This window comes from Thermobia domestica, chromosome 1, assembly GCF_964235325.1.
Source record: "Thermobia domestica chromosome 1, izTheDome1.hap1.1, whole genome shotgun sequence".
Taxonomy (NCBI): domain Eukaryota; kingdom Metazoa; phylum Arthropoda; class Insecta; order Zygentoma; family Lepismatidae; genus Thermobia; species Thermobia domestica.
Genome location: NC_137454.1, coordinates 100,117,386 through 100,131,670, shown reverse-complemented (window position 1 = coordinate 100,131,670; position 14,285 = coordinate 100,117,386). Strand labels below are relative to the sequence as shown.

At 33.5% G+C, this 14,285-nt stretch overlaps 1 protein-coding gene across 1 annotated transcript in view; it reads right to left on the bottom strand.

The window, feature by feature from the left end:
- Positions 1-14,285, bottom strand: part of LOC145687639 (annulin-like) — a 73,118-nt gene that overhangs the window by 1,512 nt on the left and 57,321 nt on the right. The window contains exons 10-14 of the mRNA XM_081761107.1: positions 13,718-13,797; positions 12,891-13,038; positions 7,580-7,725; positions 5,305-5,465; positions 2,952-3,091 (exon numbers count right to left, since the gene is read on the bottom strand). Of these exons, the coding sequence (XP_081617233.1) occupies positions 2,952-3,091; positions 5,305-5,465; positions 7,580-7,725; positions 12,891-13,038; positions 13,718-13,797 (675 nt within the window). The remainder of the gene's footprint in view (positions 1-2,951; positions 3,092-5,304; positions 5,466-7,579; positions 7,726-12,890; positions 13,039-13,717; positions 13,798-14,285) is intronic.

The following is a 14,285-nucleotide window of genomic DNA, read 5'->3' as shown; positions in this document are numbered from 1 at the left end:
CTTCTTGTCAAATGTAATCAACTAGATTTCAAATATACTCAGGTAGAGTGCGCCGAGACTAATCTTATTACAAGATAATACTTGAAGTTCTACACCTACACTTCAACCGCAATTTAACCAGAGCATTAATCAAAGGAAATAAATTATGTTAATTACGTGTAAGCTTTGTATATTTCAATAATGAGGTACGTATGTAAGTTAAATGCAGTCGCGTGAGGAATTTTTGAGTGAAGGAAAAGAATTTTCATTGGATTTGAGTTTTGAGTTGTTTAGCAATGAGGCCATATAAGACGTGAAAATACATGTTAACGCCTGATCCGAACTACAGGAACTCCCGTCAGGGATCAAACCCTGGTTTCCCACGCCAATGGTGCGTACGCTACCCATATCACCCCACGAGAGAGCTCAAAGCAAGAGAGTAGAAGATTAATCAATTCAAGTTTCCTGGTGACCCTTGATTAATATATCATTTTGCATACTATATATTTGTTTTAGTTTTCCAAATTAAGAAAAAGAGGCGAATTTTGTCTCAAAATAAATCTACTTAAGTGTTCAGCTTACTTCTCAGTTCCCGGTGGTGCTGGTTAAATTTTAGATGTTCTCAAAGTTGGAACAATAAGTTTTTAAACTCAAATAGAAGTCAGATTTTACAAATTATCAAAATTAGAGAAAGTTTTCCAGAATGGCATGAATTCATCCGTAAATATAGTGAGAATAATTACATCGAGAAATTAGGATAGATAGGACATGTCGTTAGATTGAGTAGTACTCCCGACATACTTGAATAGCGTATTGAAAATAATAAAAATATCTTTGGAGAGAGAGAAGAGAGAGAGAGAAGAGGGAGAGAGAGAGAGAGAGAAGAGGAGAGAGAGAGAGAGAGAAGAGGGAGAGAGAGAGAGAGAGAGAGAAGAGGGAGAGAGAGAGAGAGAGAGAGAAGAGGGAGAGAGAAGAGGGAGAGAGAGAGAGAGAGAGAAGAGGGAGAGAGAGAAGAGGGAGAGAGAGAAGAGGGAGAGAGAGAGAGAGAGAGAGAGAAGAGGGAGAGAGAGAGAGAGAGAGAGAGAGAGAAGAGGGAGAGAGAAGAGGGAGAGAGAGAGAGAGAGAGAGAGAGAGAGAAGAGGGAGAGAGAAGAGGGAGAGAGAGAGAGAGAGAGAGAAGAGGGAGAGAGAGAGAGAAGAGGGAGAGAGAGAGAGAAGAGGGAGAGAGAGAGAGAAGAGGGAGAGAGAGAGAGAGAGAGAAGAGGGAGAGAGAGAGAGAGAGAGAAGAGGGAGAGAGAAGAGGGAGAGAGGGAGAGAGAGAGAAGAGGGAGAGAGAGAGAGAGAAGAGGGAGAGAGAGAGAGAGAAGAGGGAGAGAGAGAGAGAGAAGAGGGAGAGAGAGAGAGAGAAGAGGGAGAGAGAGAGAGAAGAGAGGGAGAGAGAGAGAAGAGGGAGAGAGAGAGAGAAGAGGGAGAGAGAGAGAAGAGGGAGAGAGAGAGAAGAGAGGGAGAGAGAGAGAAGAGAGGGAGAGAGAGAGAAGAGAGGGAGAGAGAGAGAGAGAGAGAGAGAGAGAAGAGAGGGAGAGAGAGAGAAGAGAGAGGGAGAGAGAGAGAGGGAAGAGAGAGAAGAGAGAGGGAAGAGAGAGAGAAGAGAGAGAGAAGAGAGAGGGAGAGAGAGAAGAGAGAGGGAGAGAGAGAGAAGAGAGGGAGAGAGAGAGAAGAGAGGGAGAGAGAGAGAAGAGAGGGAGAGAGAGATAATCTTGTTCAAATCCCACTGCCGATATCTTTATAATGATAGGTTCTAGGTAGGAGAATTTCGAATGTGTCTATAGTAAATACGTGGAGAATATTTTCTTTCGGAAATTCCCTTTGTGCTTCTCATTCAAGGAGTTTACAGTGCAGAATTGCCTTAAATTTTCTGGAGTTTCGTGCTCAATAGTACTTTACAGTTCTGCACTTTCATATTCAATAATACAAAAAATTCTACATAATTTGTACTGGATATCTGATGGTGTTAGTCGTGGAAAATCATGAAAGTAGATATTTAATCAACTATGCATCAAGTAGAAACTACAAACTAGGAAAAATTGGTTCCGCGGGATTTTACCAAGTTCATATTTTAGTAATTTTTATTCTTTTGTAGACAAATCCGAATGTAAGGGTGTAGATTATAAAACAGTTTTCTTTTGTGTACACTCATGTCCAAAATGATTGTCTCATAACTGTTTTTATAAGACACTAATTAGATAATGATTTTGCTGAGTACTTTTAATATTGATACTATGTGTATAATCGGGAAATTTATATATTTGTGATAAATTTCATAGGAAAAGAATTATAAATACAAAAATTAGGATGAGTAAAACAAAAATGTTGCCGTATTGACAAGAGAGGTTTCTTTCGTTATATTGATCTTATTTACTGCTCTTTTGACATGAAATTTACCACATACATGCCTTTACTGATTATACTCATACTAACGTAAGAAATACCGGGCAAAATAGTTATTAAATTCTATTCCTTCAACAACATATTTATAGACATGGAACAGTAATTTTGGACATGACTGTACATGTGTGCTCGTTATCAAACCACACAGTATTCACAGTGAATTGAATAACCACTTCTTGTAAAAGTTTTATGCCCTTTGTGTTAAATTCGATTGCAGAGAACAGGCGTATGGTATATTCTAAAGTCTGTTCGGAGTTTTCCTTACAAGCAAAAGTAACAGGAAACTCTTAAGATTTGTAAGGCAACAAAGTTTTGCTATTCACTTATTCAGCATTTCATTTCGCCCCCCCCCCCTCTAATTATTATTTCACATGCATTTACGCTACATTAGTTTTACATAGTAGCTTGACCATCACAAAGAAACAACCACTCTTAATTTGTCGTATATCTTCAAGTTAATAGATACAGTTATTGTATCTAACTTACAGTGAGAAACGGAAACAAAAAAAGATATTCAGTACTTACTTCTCTACTTTTAGTTTTAAAGGATCTCCTAATCCAGGACCTTCAATGTAGAAAGATCCTTTCTTCAGAGGAACTGGCAGAGGATTTGTGAAAGAGGCCGTAGCTGAGAATTCTTGTCCTTGCACTAATTCACCCTGAGTCTAAAAAGAAAAGTTTTTGAATTAAATATAATAATTTGATTGTACGTGTAAACGCTTTCTACCATTTTATTTATTTATTTATTTATTTATTTATTGAGTTATTTTCCAAAACTAAAATAACTTTAAACAATTTTGGAAAAAATGCTGTTAATGCTTACAAAATACTATCAAATGAATTGCTGTGAAAGGTCTTTGAAGATAGTACAGAAATTTCAGTGCCAAACAGTTATGATAAACTGCACAAATATTTCTAGCTTATCAACGAGCTTAGAAGAACTTTTCAGACTACTTGACTTAATCAACATTTCAAAAATGTAAGTTATTCACTACAATCCGAATAGTTATAGATGTATGAAGAACTTTAAAGAAACTTAAGCAATAGTATAAAATCAATTAGCACTTAATTAGTGAAGTCATCAGATAAATCACTCTTGTTAAGTGATCAACTTAAAAAGACTATTACACACGAACCATCGGTCGATTTACAGGGGCATTTTGTACCACAAATTTTCATGGGTCGATTAGTGGTGTTGAACAGCGTGCATGTTACTTTCTCTATAAAAATACAATACACAACAGGATTAAAGTGCAGCGATACTAATTTTGAGCATTTCAAGTTAGTTTCTTAAACGATAGATACTGCCGCGAAAGCCCTTGTTTATAGATACTCAGTAGTTATAGGTCCACCAGTCATTCCTTTCAACAATTGCTATAAGAAAAATTAGAGTGTTCTGTATAGACGTCAGCTGGTTGATTTTAATCTTAAACTATTGGTGGTACTTGTTTTGTAGTCGACACAATAGATCATTGAGATATCGAAATATAGAGTAGAGTAGCATCAGCAGTTTTACTGCTACTTGATTGACTTGCACATGTAATGCACAACACCTATTTTTGGAGTTATGAAATATCTATTTGCAACAATATGACCATCTATTTTTATCAGTGAAATTTACGTAGCGGATACTGAATTTATTAATGCACAGACAATCCCGTTGAGAACAGTTTAAGTGTTATTCAGATTACAGTTGTGTCTGTCCGTGTAGATTCGGTGTGTCTGTCCGTGTAGATTCGGTGTGTCTGTCCGTGTAGATTCGGTGTGTGTGTCCGTGTAGATTCGGTGTGTGTGTCCGTGTAGATTCGGTGTGTGTGTCCGTGTAGATTCGGTGTGTGTGTCCGTGTAGATTCGGTGTGTGTGTCCGTGTAGATTCGGTGTGTGTGTCCGTGTAGATTCGGTGTGTGTGTCCGTGTAGATTCGGTGTGTGTGTCCGTGTAGATTCGGTGTGTGTGTCCGTGTAGATTCGGTGTGTGTGTCCGTGTAGATTCGGTGTGTGTGTCCGTGTAGATTCGGTGTGTGTGTCCGTGTAGATTCGGTGTGTGTGTCCGTGTAGATTCGGTGTGTGTGTCCGTGTAGATTCGGTGTGTGTGTCCGTGTAGATTCGGTGTGTGTGTGTGTGTGTGTGTGTGTGTGTGTGTGTGTGTGTGTGTGTGTGTGTGTGGCGGGAGAGGGGAGAGTAAGAGGCAAAATGAGTCGAACAACTACGTCAGAGTGATCCATCTTGAGCTAAGGCACTTTTGAGATTTAAGGAAAAATTAATCTGATTTGGATTTTAAAATTGTCTAAAATGAGGTAGAGAAGCCTTACTGTAGCCAACCCTTTCAAATTGTCGAAAGAAGCCATGGCAATGTTTGTCTCGCAATATGTACTCAATCACAATCATCTTATTCGTATTATTCATCTTATTTCTGTTATATTAGGAAAGATAACTAGAAAGTTGTTCGGAAGTGGATTAAGTTAAATTTGGCAAAAGGACTGTTCCCCCTCCCACTCTGCTTCTATGTCACGTCGGAGAGGAAGTTGTAAACTGAGTGATTATTCGTCAGACTTCTATTGAAGTCATCACTCAAGACATGATAATGAAAGACATTCCATGAAACTATAGCGGTATAATTTGGCTCAATATATCATCTACGTGACAAAAACAAATTTATTGGATTATCACGTAGACACTTTTGTTGGAAGTAAAGTGGAGTCGAATTTAATCTTATTAGTTGTAGTTCTCTTCTTTGGAAAATAAAGCAATATTAAATTTGACGCCCTCCAAATCAGGCAAATAATATTTGTGTTGATTAACAAGAGAAATAGCTCCTTATTTGGATTTCAAAACTAGAAACAGGCTTAATTCTCTATTGTAATATTTTAAAGTTCTTACCTCAATTTTGATTTCTGGTTTTCTCAGGTTGAAATTTTCCGAAGTAAAATAATCGAAATCTGTTCCATGAACACTGGCCAAGCATGATATTTCGAAAATGCATTCGTCCTGTAGTTTAGAACTGTATTCATCATAGGGAACCTCTATTTGTACTTGCTGCTCTATAAAATTAAAAAGAAATAGTTAAAACATTGTATCAACCTATAAATTATGATTAAGAAAAAATATCGTACAAGTAGTATTTCAAAACCATTTTATTTCAAAGTTGTATTATTATTATTATTATTATTATTATTATTATTATTATTATTATTATTATTATTATTATTGAAAAAAAAAGAGCAATGTTATTCTGGACTACTCTACATGCGTTGTAATCCTACCTGTAAACATTTCTTACTGACAATCAAAAGATTAATTTTGAGTCATTACTGCGATTTGTAACGGTCTCCTATGATAGCTCATCGATAAAGTGAAGATTCCACTGCAAATTTAAATTAGCAAGTAAAATATATTGCAATTTAGATATATTTTGTTCTGAGCTCTTCTTGCTGCATAGATTTTTTACTTAAAATTCCATCTAATCCATTATTAATTATTTCAGTTTATTTTAATAATCTTCCTTTCTTTAAAAGTTTAGGGTATCTACATAATTGTCGAACATAAATCTAGATAAATAACATCTAGTAGATTATAGCTTATTCATGCGTCCGTTCAGGCAGTAGGATCCTAGTATAAATTGCAGTTAAATACAGTAAAAATTCAAGACTAGTATATAAAAATTTAAATTCAAGTGGGTGAACAATGGTTTACAAAGTATTTTAAATCTGATTGCATAACTTAGAAAGGAATTAACTAAATTATATAGTATATCAAGTTTTTTTTTCTTTTTCAAGGACTTGGAGGAAGGTCATATCGTACATGTCTGAAAAATTGTTGATTGCAACGCAAAGCAAAAACGAGAACAAGGAATTGTAAAATCTATACCAAATATCGCAAATAAACTTCTATTTTGTGTTCCGTTGATAAACTCGTACGGAATAAGATCCTTGATCTAAATCTTTGGAACTAGTGATATTAATGAAAGGAGAAAATAGATTCCAACTTAGTTTTACACACCAAATCCTCTGAAAGTGTGAATACAGGAATAGAGGAACCGTGAAAAAGTGCATGACGGGACAGACACAAACCCGGGATCTTCGGCGTGCCATGCCGATGCGTCTATGCTCCTCAGTTTGCTCCCAGAACAGCCATACATTCTCCATTCAGACCACTTGTTTGTGCCACAACCTAGCTGTTGTGTTTGAGCAAATCCAGTGTATGTTCAGACCAGGCTCGTAGCCAACCCAAAAATGTAGGGGGGTGGGCGGTAGAAGTTAGGGGGGCCCGGCCCAACCATATTATAGCTCATCACCATATAGTTCATTTGCAAGCCTACCATGAAAAATTTTTGGGGCCAGTGAAAATTTAGGGGGCCCACCCTAGCCCCCCGTGGATACGGGCGTGGTTCAGACCACTGCTAACTGTTGTATTATCATTAATATAGTATAATGGTAATTAGTCAAATATAATGATATGAATCAATATAATTCAACCGTTAGAGGTGTTCTGAACAGACTGGATTTGACCAAGCACAACAGCTAGGTTGTGGTATAAGCCACATGGTCTGAGTGGAAGAGTACCGAACAATGGGAGAGAGTATGGCTGTTTTGGGAACGGACTAGGTAACGTAGTGGTTAACGTATCGGCACGGTACGCCGAAGATCCCGGGTTCGATTCTTGATCCAGTCACTCTGTATTAATTTAATATTTATTGATATCCAGTGATATCAATTTTGTAACCTACGCTGAAATGCAGGTGGGTGTTGAGAGATTGCACCATAAGAGGATAAGGAGTAGGAATCCGTGCTTTAAATTACATACCGTAATTAAATTATGACATATGTTTTTTTTTTTCGAAAAACAAAAAAACACACAGACACGAATTGCTTACTCCGAAGTTACAAGTTATTAGTTCCGTATTGTAAGTTTTATAAAATAAATAAATAAAAACTATGCTGAATTCACACTAATGATTCCTTCTTAATAATTAAGTGCAAAATAGAAATATCTATTGAAAAATTTAGATAGGCTCAGTTTTTCTGGTGGAATCTTTCCTATCCCCTATTACTTTATTACTATCAATGATCACACATTCGCTGCCACAAGTACCACCAATAGACACGTTGAATCTATTTTCATGTTTCACGTGTACCATCGATGGTAATTGCATTACCTTCTCCTGCTTTAACTAGTATTTCCGACTTCTCGGTCTTAACTATCTTCCTGTTCTTTCCAGTATACATCGTTGTATTTACTCGCAGTTCCACGGTAACTGTATAATCTGTAGCACTATGGCTGTTCCTGCATGTAACACCCGCACTGAAAAATAAACATTATATTAATGTAAGAACTTTAAAAAAATACTTATTTACTAATAAATAATCTTCCTAACCTACACACCTTGGGAATTTTATTACTTTTGTTTATCTACAGCAATGTGCAGATATATATAATCACATTTCTTTTGAATATTAAATTGATACTATTTCTCATTTTAATCTTACTAGCTACAAACTTCCTAATGATCTAACATTACTGTACGATTATAATATTGAAATTCTTTTAGCAAACAGAAGTAAAACTAGGCTATAACATGTCACTATTTTATGATAACTATGTTTTACAAGTGTATGTGTATGATTGTGTCACAGTAAGGGCCGTGTGTATGTCACTGTTAGAAGAAATCAAAAAAGAAATGAAAATCTGCTAGTTAACAGCATATTGTTTTCATATCTAGTACATAAATTATTCCAGCATAATATAAATTACTGATTGCTCTAGATTAGGAGCAAATGACATACCTTTTAAGGCCATACAAATTAGCTTTTCTCGATTTTCCCGAAAACTGCGAAAGAGAAATTACATTTTCCAATACTACTTTATTCAGCTGAATGACATCGATTGGTAAGTGTTTCTTGGTCTGTCTTTTCCGCCGAAATGGTAATCGTGTCAATTTTACATGAGAAATATGCTATTCTTGTGTATTTATATAAACGTGAGAGCTCTATATGTGAAGATCCGATGTTTCTCTTGCATTATACTTATGAATATTTGAATTTTATCCAAGACTACTTGCACTTACACAAAATTTTACAAGGTTATCTGTATTCATGCATATATAATGCATTATTTTCACAAAATAATACAATATGATGAAAATGAAATTAAATCAGTTTTACGTCCCACGGTTATGCCGGTTAGTCTAAAGGAGACTGATGAGTAATGAATGAAGTGGGAAGAAACGAGAGGACCCCAGGAAACCTACGCACACGGTACAATATGATGAGTTCAATAGAAAATAATACAATATTAGGTTTGTAGAGTAAAAATTAATTCTTTATCATTTCAACAGGTGGATATTTGTACTTTTGAAGTTTTAGGAGTTGTGAACTGGAGTGTATCGTTTAGATTTTGATTTTACTAGTAAATTGACAGACATATGCGATTACATTACTTTCAGATAGATAATGGTGGCAGCAAATTAGCTAAATAATATGCATGCTATTACCTGGTATGATGGTTAAGATATATTCTTGAGACTGGATATTAAAAAAAATATTGAAGAGATTAAATAGATGTCGTAAGAACATAGAATATTATGAATTAAGATTCAGGTAAATCCTAGATACTAGTAATATTCTTATGTAAAGAAAAATGGACTATAAAAAAGATTCAAGAGAATAAATGTGTATGATTTAAAGTTTAGTTAACAGATGTTATGATTACTGGAGTAAAACTATCTTTTATAATCTGAGATTGAAAGATATAATCATGACTATATAAACTATTGATCTGCAATCACCCTACCTATGCAACGTTCAATATTTTAGATTACCGTTAATTTCTTTTTTCTTTCTGTTACATTTATTGCCCACAGTTCGAATAATAAGATAAGTCACCATAATCAAACACTAATTTATACACATAATTGTAAGAATTCACGATTTCATAACTGAAATTATACATCAAATACGCATCACAACTACCTTTTATTCTCAAATCTCCATGAATATCTTTCAGTTGTCATAGCAACACGAAACAACTATATCTGGTTACTGTACTACTAGTACATCATTATCTATCTCAACATATATATTTTCTACATTTTTTTTCTTCTTCACAACAGATTGTGCACTTTTAAGCGCCGTTGCCCAAAATAGCTACAATTAGAAATGGAAGTAATTCACAGATATCAGATATACAATATCGTTGCACCTAGTTATCAACTAAGCAACAGATTCTTCGTTATTATTACACCTTGCTAATCCAAAAACATTAGTATCTTTTCTATTGATGGTGGAAATTTGTTTTCTTGATAAGACGTGAAAAACTATCAGTCATTATTGTGAAGTTTTTACTTTCAGGATCAAGACAGTAATATAGCTTAAAATTCTAAATAGTTGATATTAGCAAGAGAGTGTAGGTTACTGATTGCTAGCGTGTACGTTTTTGGTTCTCAGTCTTAAAATGTCAAGTTTGAATAAGGTTGCCGGCAATCTTAACCTAGCTCTTTTTTTAAAAAAAAAAAAAAATAAAAATAATTCTACAAGATTAATACTGGAAAGTTATCTAAATATAGGTCCTGATCCACTTAATTGCATAGTTAAAATAGAAAACTAGGATATTATTATTATTATTATTATTATTATTATTATTATATAAAGATTTTTCTGGTACTTAAGTTCTGTACTAACTTTTTCCTACGAAACTATTGCCCTAAATACTGTATTGTCTCATGCTAGAAGCATAATTCATTGTTAACAATTTATTAAGTTTAATTAGATTATAAATCTGAGGGATAAAATTGTGCATGAATAAATCAATGGTTTGAAATTGAATCTTCTAATATTTAATGTTACAAGCCTATCTGTGCTCACAAGTGATCAAATTACAGTATTGGAGACAGGCAGGCAACACCCAATTTAAGCTCTGTCGTTCAAGGGTATTCCACTTCAAGAACCTTTCTTACTCCATATGATATAAACATAAATGTTAAATGAAGCAAGGAATAAGTTCACCTCACCCAAAGAAAGGATTCTAAATTAAACTAAAATGTGATCTGTATTCAGTAAAATGTCAACTATTATGGCCCGCATAAATAATCTCTCTCAAGGCTTTAAGTGCTGTAAAATATACCCTCAATTTAAGTAGTGAAGCAGGTAGTGGACCCAGAATGCTATTTCCAAAAAACTGAAAATTTAAGGTGGTGGTGTTGATTTAAAGTCCTATCATCCGAGCAAAACATTTCCCCAAGATGAAAAATGTAATCTGGGTCATACTTTAGAAGTAATAAAAAAAGTTTGTTTTTAATTCTAGAGGCCTCAAATTTAATATTTATCTAGATCCCAATTTCATGTTTTTCCAGGATGCGGAAGTATTAATGTTTCTTTCCCTAGCGAAAGTTCCAAGTTATGGCACTGTCAAATTATTATACATAATTGATTTTTAAATATCGAAATTTATCTTACTCTGTAAATGATTTACTTTATTGGAAAAAAACTACATGTGTTAATACAAGAACTTTTTTTAATCATTAAGATGTCCTGTTAAAACCATGAGAGATTTGTACCTGCAACAGTAAATATATACTACAAATATATTACTGAGAAATTGTGTAAGATAGTGATTATGTTAGAAACACGTGATCCTTATTCGCGATATTTTGAAACTGATTCCGTTACAAAGCAACCTAACCTAATCTTTTCACCTTACGTGATATGGTTGGTTATGATTTTTACATATGGGAAGCTAATAGCTTCACACAATTTTTCTTCTCACGTTTTAACATCTCTTCGAGACCTTCTCTACAAGTTACATATTCTCTAATTCATTCTTTATTATTTGTTACAATTTACTTGGTAACTTTACTTTGCTTAGGCTAAGTATTATATATACGAAAAGCTTGAAATTGAGATTTTTTCAATTTCGCAATTTGTGTATTAGGCGAAATTTATAATTATTAGAATACTCTTCTTGAAATTTCAAAACAGATGTTTTTGACTTTTGGATCGTTAAAAATTCAACATTTAGTGGCTATTTGGTCAGTCTAAAATATATTCTTCAGAATGATTGAATATTTCAACATGGTTTACAACATATTTGGCATAAATACAAATTTTGAAACTGACAAATTTGAGGGGGAAATACGAGAACTGTTTACATTGTTAAATTATTTCTAATACTTAAAAAAAATTTATTCTACTGTAAATTGTTCATATTCAATTGTTTACTTGAAGCTTTAAGTTGGTGTGGTGCATAGATGAGGCGGATTATTCTCTTGTGTCAAAGTTCATGAGTTGATGTAAATAAGGTCAGTGTCAGAATTACAAAGTTACAACAGCAGGTTTAGAGAGAAACGTCTGAAATTATGCACTTTAATTATACCTTTCAGAAAGCTCACTTAAGATTGTACCTGGCGAAGAAATTTGTGATAAGCAAATGTTTTCTTAAAAATATAGTCTCAAAAATAATTTAAAAATAAACTTTGGTTTAGAAAAAATACAATATATGAATTCAGATAGAATTTATGTACTTCGGAAGTAAAATTTTGGTAACTATTATAATAAGATAACTTGTTGGCTAAGCTTGTTTCAAAGATACTATTGATTCTATGACTTCTTCTCTTTACAACCTGAGCCTCTCACGATTAGATTAGGAGTTTGATTTCTGAGCTTTCGGTACCTATGGCCATATTAGTTTGTCACATGAGGGATGACGTCCCTCGGTGTTCACATTACCCGGGTAATTGGGGAAGAAAGGAATAGGGTGGGAAGGAAGTGGCCCGGGATCATTATGTTAGGTAACATCTTTATATTTACCTGGTTTTAATGAGGAAAACCCAAGGAAACTACACGCAGGATGGCTAGCTTTACACATTTTCGACAAGTACTCTCACCGAGAATCGAACCTAGTATTCACGATTCCACTCTAACTTTGTATAATTGAATTAATTGAATATTTTGTTTGCAGCCACAAACTTTATTTGTATTGTTCATTGCCTACGTTTGATCGCAGTCACCATGAGATTGTTCATGCTTAAGGACTGCTTTCTGCAAATCATTTAAAAATCCTTTATAAGATTATATGGACCAATATTTCACTCGAGTTCACTTAAATATTTTAAAATGTATTTTTTAAAAGTTATAACTTACAGAATTCTTGAAAGTTTAAACACTATTTACTACTATTTTATATTATATTTTATATTATATTTTATATTATATATATATATATATATATATATATATATATATATATATATATATATATATATATATACACGATAAGTTATTTCTAAATAATTGAGGAATTTGTCTAAACTACTTGATACCAGACATAAGCCTAATCAACTTCGCTTTTGTCTTAGGATAGGCCATATTTGACCGAGTATGAATAATCCGATTCAATTTTTTATAATTGATACTACGCATATATATAAACACTAGTTTAATATTTTCTAATGAAATGAAAGTAGTATCTAATACCTAACAGGTTCTCCCAAGGTAGCAACAGAACTCAGAAGGTTTAAATCAAAATGCATGTCCTCAAACTGTTGGTTGAGATAGTATCGACTGTATTCATTGTTACAGGATTTTAGAGCATTTATCATAACGGATCTTTCTTGAGGACTCGCTGCAAATAAAAATAAAATAGTTTTCAACCATATTAGTTGTTACAAAAAAATCTAAAGCATACCAGTTTATAAAACGAAAACTAGTATTTCAAAATTATGTTCACTACATTGTTGAAATAAATGTTTTAGACACTTAACCTATAATAAAACTTCTCAATTTACAGCACAAAGATGTAGTCATTGCATTTACAAGTACTGTTCTTTTTCCTTTGTCACAAGGACTGATTTTTTTTTAAACCAAAGTGAAATATATGATGATTCATAATTTTCAATATGTAATTATACAAGTTGCAAGTTGTATTCAAACAATGAAAAAAAAAAAGTAACAGCAGTCAGTTTTCTCCTTTTTTGAAAATTAAAATGAATATTTAAAGGATTACGTTCACTTTAAATTGTGTATAGCACAACGTGAATGTTGTAGAAACTTACCCTGTAGTAAACAATTCTAATGTACAGCACACAAATTGTATTCTTTGCACTTTAGTACTCCCCCCTTATTTCTTGTGAGTACATATTGGCATTATTACCTATTGACAAAATTAACTGAATCCGAGCTACATAATCATTCATTCAATAAATTAATTTTCGATTACCACAGGTGTGTAAAAATTCGATTAAGCTTCCATATTCAACATATAAAAACATGCTGTGTACATAAAAGTAAGAAATGGAACTTACCGGCTGGATGCTTATAGTTGTCTGTTATATCCACTCTTTGGTTGCTTCCAACTGCTTTTGTGCTTATATTTCGACCGACTCTAAAAAGAAATAAAATTCTGTTGTAATATGAAATTACATTAGAACTATATTAATATATTGCTAGATAATGGTGTGTATTAAATCTTCATCTTTGGCAAATCTTTCACACATCTCGTTTGATTTTGATACTTATCTATGAGGGAGTTTCTTCAAGTCTTTTGTAATCCAACTAAAGTGATTAACCACTAAATCATTTAAGGCAGTGTGTTCTATCCAGTGTTCGAAGTGGGAAAAAAAAAAAAAAAAAAAAATCAGAGGCGGTATGTTTTATTACGATTTTTACTCGATATACCGGCTATCTAAATATTGAAATGCAATGAGGGTATGTTGCCTAAAAGATTGTATTTCTATATTCATAATCATTGAAAACCATTTAAGAGCTTCTCTGCAGTAACGTGGAGGTGATATGGAGAGACTTGATCCCCCGCCAACAACTTTCTAAAATACCTTGTATTTTGTTATAGAGAACTATACACGAAAATGCTCA